General features: G+C 46.8%; 1 protein-coding gene across 1 annotated transcript; it reads right to left on the bottom strand.

Moving 5' to 3' along the window:
* Window positions 1-1610: 1610 nt before the first annotated feature.
* On the bottom strand, window positions 1611-6346 carry IRF1 (interferon regulatory factor 1). Its single transcript, XM_010287882.1, has 9 exons — window positions 6221-6346; window positions 5187-5286; window positions 4817-4993; window positions 4429-4478; window positions 4169-4304; window positions 3830-3979; window positions 2931-2974; window positions 2190-2325; window positions 1611-1711 (listed from the first exon to the last, which is right to left on the bottom strand). The coding sequence occupies exons 1-9, from the start codon at window positions 6305-6307 to the stop codon at window positions 1611-1613; spliced, it is 981 nt and encodes a 326-aa protein (XP_010286184.1). The 5' UTR covers window positions 6308-6346.
* Between the last annotated feature and the right edge of the window lie 25 nt (window positions 6347-6371).

Here is a 6371-nt window from a genome sequence, read left to right as displayed (position 1 = left end):
GCTGGAGACACGCTGCACCGGCCACACGTCTCGCCTCCCACCCCAGACCACGCAGCGACACCTCAGACCTTCCCAGGCTGAAAGTTTGGCAAATGCATAAAAACCAGGGGAAAACCAGCTTGCTCTCCCCTTGCCTTCTGAGTTGTGCCTGTGCTTTCTTTTTGGGCAAACCCGAGTTATTTCGCTAGGTCTTCACCGCCGATCGTCTCACCGCAGCAGCCGGCAGCGATGCTGACGGGGACTGGGCGCACGGGGTTTTTACGGCATAGCCTGTAATGCCGCTCCAGGTTAGGTCTGACTGGCAGATGATGGCGGATACAAACCAGCTGCCCCACACGTGCGCAGCACCTGGGCTTCCCTCCCTGGGACACGCGGGATTCACCCACCCGCTGCACTGGGAAGAGGCGGGGTGGAAAACAGGAGCAAACTGTGCAAAATAATTCCCTGTGCTTTCATGACTCATGAAAAAACCCCTCCAACTCGGTCAACAGCACATCTGTTTGGGTATTTTCACGGGATCTGGAATGCATTCTCAGAGCTCTCCCATGAGAAAAAGTAAACATGTCATATATAAAACATTTTTATTAAAACAAATATACAACACCCTATATACAAAAATAAAATGTACAAGAAAATAGTCTATTACAGCTTAGTGATTTGATTCCTACGTCTTGCAAACAAACTAGAACCTCTTCCGTGCTGCACTCTCCTGCACCCGCTGGCCCAGGGTGGGTCGGCGGCCGTTACAGCTCGCTGCATACAGTACTGCAGGTATCCTCGTCGAGTGCTAGAAGGGCTCTCGGAAAGGCATGGTATAAATAAAGAACTCTGTCCCTATCAGTGCAAAAATCTTCTCATGCAGCAGCTCTTCAACTATCATAGGGAAATAGATACGGCATGCCTAGGAGCAGATAACATCTTACGTGTGGACCTGGTTAAGTGTGCTATGTGGAAGCAAAGCCTAAACTGAATTTTCACATTTTATTGGTCTAAACTATTTACACAGTTTAAAAATCTGAAAGATGCACTATGTGATGCAGTAATTCAAAGAAGAGAGGGCCAATTAGTGCAATTTTTCTGACTAAGTGTAATTACAGTTGTTAAGCTCAATGTCACCAGTGTTGCACAGGTAAGCAGCAACCAAAACTAACAGGTAAGAGACTCATTTGCAGTGTCTCTCCCAAGCACTCTGTGGGTAAAGTGCTCATCACGTCTCGTGGGGAGGACGGGAACCTCCTCCCCAGGCCTCCGGCACACGACGCCGTGCGGCAGGACCCCGCCAGGTCAGACCCCACGGCCCATCGGCAACCTTCCAGCAAAAGCTTCACCTCCGAAGCGATGACAAAGTGCACGCTGCGGCTGAGCATCTTCGGTGCCAGGAGTCCTGCTAGTGAGATGGGAGTCTCTCTTTTTTTGGTTTTTTGTTTGTTTGTTTGTCTGTTTGTTTTAAAAAATGAGTTTTTCTTGCTAACCTTTTCAGGCCTAAAATTTAAACGGAATATAAAAGCTACTTTCTTCATTCGGTCAGTAACAAACAATTTCTTCCATTCTCCTCATCCTTGTCAACGTTTCTACCTAAGAGCAGTTCGTGGTCAGAGGAAGGCAGGGATTTACAAGCCACAGGGAATGACTTGCATGGTAGGTCTCACTGTCTCCAGCCAGGAGAAGTCTAGGCTGCTTTTCTGGTCAAAGAACCTGAACTCCAGCTCTCCTAGACAAAATAAAACAAGAATGAGTACTGAACACATGCAGCATGAGCAGCAAAATAGTGTATATATGTGTGTGTACATATATATATTTAAAAAAAAAGAAAAATTTAAAGATTTCTCAGATGCCAGTAAATACCTTAGACTAATATTTTGCTAAAATACTCTAAACACTCTCTGTCCCGTTTAAGCTATTGCTGGTGGAAATTCTTCAGTTACATTGCAAGGAGTTCCTGAAAGCTGGCATAGCTTACACGTGCATAACCCTAAGACAAAGCTGTAGGATACTCTTACTGGAGGCATTTTTCTCCTTTTCCTTTTATGAACATATCCCTTACAGCCTTCCAGCAGGCTACTTGGAAATCTCAGAACACAGGACGTGTGAATTCCTCCATTTGCTTTGCTCCCTCCCAATTAGCGTCTTGCAAGAAAACCCTCGTCTGCACCATCCTTGACCGTCAGCGATAACCGAGGAGCCGGTACCTGAAGTCGTGTCGATCTCCCCATCCTGCTCCTTGTAGCTGTAGGTGCTGCACATGGTCTGCGTGCCCGGCTCGTTGGTGAGAAAGCCTTTCCCCCCAACGCTGGTGGCGTGCCAGTCTTGGGCTGGCTCAAGCAGCTGCCAGAGAATAAGGAGATGGTAAAAACTCCTCCTGCTTTCTGTGGGTGCAATGTTTTATTCCTTTCTCTTAATTAGAAGACAGGTAAGCAAAAAAGATCAAATTACATCTTCTCATCCTAAATTATATAAAACTCAGTTTAGCCCCAGTTAAAAAAAAAAAAGTTAATGCAAAACAGGGAGGACTGGAGCACCTTCAGTGATAAAAGCCCCATCTTATCAGTGGGATGAGCGCAACACGTCTGGAAACGCAGATTAAGCGCCATACATGTCAGAGGTGGAGGGAAGGGCAAAATAAAAAAGTCTAGAGAGCCTTTGCAGACTCTAATACAGCAACCTCTACTTCTAGCACTACTCAATAGCTTTCTCCAACTTTCACGTGAAGAGTAAGTATTTCCATGGGTATGTCCTCTCTAGCTCATGTCTGTAAAATAGCCTTCTTTTTATATTTAATCTTTCAGGCTCCCTCGTTAAATAAGGGTCTTGGATTACAGAAGTGTATGTTCAGCTTGTATGGGACTGGATCAGATAGCTGCTTCCCTTCCTCTCTTAATGCAAATAGCAACTTTGGCCAATTTTGTTCTGACTAGAAGGGCTGGTTTTACCTTAAAAATGTCCGAATTAATTTCGTCTTCATCTTCGTCTGTGACTGTTTTGGAAGCACGTAAAAAAAGAGAAGAAAACATAGATGTCAACTTTTTGCACGTTAGCCCTCACACTTCTGCTTCTTCACCACACAACCCGCGTTACATTCTCTTGTCACACAACACCACTACCTTTTACTTTCCCCCCACAGATGACACTGAGGAGGGGCTCAGGGGTTTGAGGTGGGGAGGCCCATCAGCAGGTCCGTGCCCCAGACGCCCCACAGCCCTTCATCTCGGATGCTCTTCAACAACCGCACGTCGGGGTGCACGGCTCCCGCCAGCTCTGGCGCCTCACCAAGAGCCACCAAAGCGGAAGCCGCTTGGTATGCGGGGGGAAGATGATTTGCACCCTGAGCAAAGAACCACTCTGCTATATCCATGTTAATTATTTTCTTCCCCATTGGGAAGCACGGTTACCTCCGCTGTCACTATTGTACCCAACGCTGTCCTTCTTCTGGCATCCCCTCCTTCTAGCTGCCTCGGGAACCCCCAGCCCCACCCTCCCGGCTCAGAAATCTCGCCTCTTCTTTACGGGCTGACCTGTCCGTGCCATCGCGTTGAGCCTGCAAGATGAAGCCTGCCTCTTTGCCCACTTGTGCAAAATAAATGGCATTTCGGAGCCTTTCACCCATGAGCAACCACTTCTGCAGGTGGCACGTGCCAGCTCTTCCCTTCTGTAACCTGGCCAGTTTGGTAGCTCCAGACACCCAGATCCATCAGGTGGAGGTTGGGTTTTTCCACAAGCCAACTTTTGCTTCTCCTGATCCCCTAGGCGCTCCTCCACCCCGCTGCCTTGCCTCCAACCTGCCTCCAGTAGAACGATGAAAGACCAGAGTGGGAAAAAAAGAAATACGCACCTTCCGAGGACGAAGCCAGGGGAGACACCTGGAGCTGGTAGAGGTCGTTGGTGCTGTCAGCCATGGTGATTTCCATCGGCGGGCTCCAGTCGTTTCCCGCGGGCGCCCTCCAGCCGGCCGGCGAGCCGCTCACCTCGCACGGGGAGAGGTCTGCAGGATGCACCAGCAGGAGTTGGCACTCACAGAAGAGACACAACCACCTCTATTTCCTCCCTCCCCGTCTCATGGCGCAGCCAGGCCCAGCCCCAAGAGTCATCTTTGTCTTTTGGTGCAGAGATTGTGGGTTTAGCATGAACGGCGCTTTCCACTCTGCTCAGAGCGCTAAAAACTGAGTCTCACCTAAGGTGATGGTCGTGCTCTCAACCTCCACTTCCTGCCCCGCGTAGTCGTGAACGGTGTAGCCACTGTGGTCATCTGGCAGAGGAGTGTTGGTTAGTCTTTCTGCTGAGTCCTCCGTCCTCATGTCTTCATACGACTACAAAAATAAGGGCAAAGAATGAAAGACTTGTCTAAGAACACAGAAGTTCCCATATGAAAAAAATTAAGCACGAAAACCACGAAAACCTCTAGTTTCTTCAGCCACATCTACAGACACATACCTTTCTCTTGCTCCTGTTTCTTGCGTCTCTTGAAGACTTTGACTTCCTTTCTGTTAAATAAAAATAAGGCGAATGTGAGGAAGGGCTGCATGGCTGACATTTTAGGCGAGCGTGAGCTCTGGCAGCTTTGACCCCGCTCAGCAAGCTCTGCTACCGCTGTCAGCAGTGGCGAGTCCCAACCGCCTCCTGATGATGCCGTTAGGAACGATCAAGGAATTTGGGATAAAATGAACTGTTTGTGCAAACTGTTACCCGTGGCAATAGCCAGTGACTGACCCCAGTAGGTGCTACTAACAGGCCTCTTATGCCCCTGGAGCAGGACATTTAAGCAGCGTTTAAGTGCAGTAGTGGCAGCTGCTTAACCCCAGCTGGACTGCCGAGGGCTCACCTTTCTTCTGATCCTTTGTCAAGGGCGGCAGCATCCTGTAAACCCTGACAGCACTGGAGCCCTTGTTGATGCTTTTATCCTTCACTTCTTCGATGTCAGGCAGTGAATTCATAGCACAGCGGAAGTTCGCCTTCCAGGTTTTTGGGTCAGGATCTTTCTCACCTACTTTGTATCTTCCTATAAATAAGAGAGAGGGTGAGTGTTTATTGCAGTGGTAGTTCTTCCCACCAAAAAACAAAAAAAAAGGTTATTTTTCTGTTTTCTCTGATATGTTAGAAATTAATTTAACCACCTGAGGTGTAAGCCAAGACAAAAATTGCCTTGTCTGAGATATTCATGTAAGTGATGGAAACGTAAAGCCAGCACACACCTGTATGAATGGCCCAGCTCCTGAAAAGGCAGGCGTCTTTCTCCATGTCCCAGCCATGCTTAGCTGCATGTTTCCATGGGATTTGAAACATCATCTTATCCTGAAGTTAAACCAATAGAGAATTGAATTAAAAAAGAAGCATCACATGCCAGTTTGGAACGATGGATTTAATCAAAGAATTCTCAGTAACAGCTCAGAAACTTTATAAATCCTCTGCCCTGTATCTTAATTAAACACTTGTTGTTCCATCTATTTTGTTCAAGGTATTTAAGGCTTTCTACAAGATCCTGACTCTGGGAAAGCCATATGTGGTGTGGTACAGTAGAAGTAAGTAATATCGTCAATTTTATGCCAGAATCATTTAAATACATTGCGTCTAATCCACTAGTGTATCATCAGCTACAGTATCTTTTCTAGGTACAATTTGGGAGAGAATCCCTTTTTAAAAGTTACCCGTAAGATCTTGCATGAATCCTAAGAAAAACGTGTCCTAGCTTAAATATCACTTTGGGATGGAGATGGAAAGTTCAGAGAAAGAGACCTGGTTCAATAAGCCTAGTGACCTCATCCGGCGCTACAGGCACGGGCATGTGCCTTCCGGGCCAAAGTGAGATAAATTCAGAGTTTCCTTCAGGCCACATCTTAAAAGTGGGCGCAGCTGGGAGTGTAACAGTGGCTGCTACCTAACTGGGACAGGAGGTGACTTGGCTCAGGCGAGCAGCAGCAGTTAGAAGAGATCTTGGTTCTCCATCATGTTCAGACTGCTTTTATTTTAATTTATCATTTCCCTCATGGGAATCTCTCCAGAAAAAAAAATGGAACTACTACATTCTGTACCCATCAGAACTACCTTTTCTGAAAACAAAACCAGTTGTTTTTCAAACATAATGCTTGCAAGTTTTCTCCATGTCCTTCTTTCCTTTATGATCTTGACTTAAGTTTAGCGTTGCCGAAGAACAAGGATGGTTAATGATACAGAAGTAGTAGCAATAATAATAAAGATAATAGCAGTAATAGCAACAAACAACCCTCACCTTGTTAATCCATATCAGTCCTGGTATTTGATTGGAATTAATCTGCATTTCCAGCCAGGGCCTCATGCGCATTCGTGACACCGGCATGTTGTCTCTGGAAGAAAGAACAGGTCAGCAAAAAACTCATCGCTATTTTAACCGCCCCGCAACG

This window comes from Phaethon lepturus, unplaced genomic scaffold (genome assembly GCF_000687285.1).
Source record: "Phaethon lepturus isolate BGI_N335 unplaced genomic scaffold, ASM68728v1 scaffold39985, whole genome shotgun sequence".
Taxonomy (NCBI): Eukaryota; Metazoa; Chordata; class Aves; order Phaethontiformes; family Phaethontidae; genus Phaethon; species Phaethon lepturus.
Note: the sequence above shows the minus strand (reverse complement) of the source record. Positions and strands in the feature narration are given on the sequence as shown.

Excerpts from the sequence above, each read along its gene's own strand:
- IRF1 (XM_010287882.1), bottom strand. The coding sequence starts at position 6,307 with ATGCCGGTGTCACGAATGCGCATGAGGCCCTGGCTGGAAATGCAGATT. Across the intron at positions 3,980-4,168 it reads GAGCACGACCATCACCTTAG|ACCTCTCCCCGTGCGAGGTG; the intron begins GTGAGACTCAGT and ends TGCATCCTGCAG. Across the intron at positions 1,712-2,189 it reads GGAGATCGACACGACTTCAG|GAGAGCTGGAGTTCAGGTTC; the intron begins GTACCGGCTCCT and ends TATTTTGTCTAG.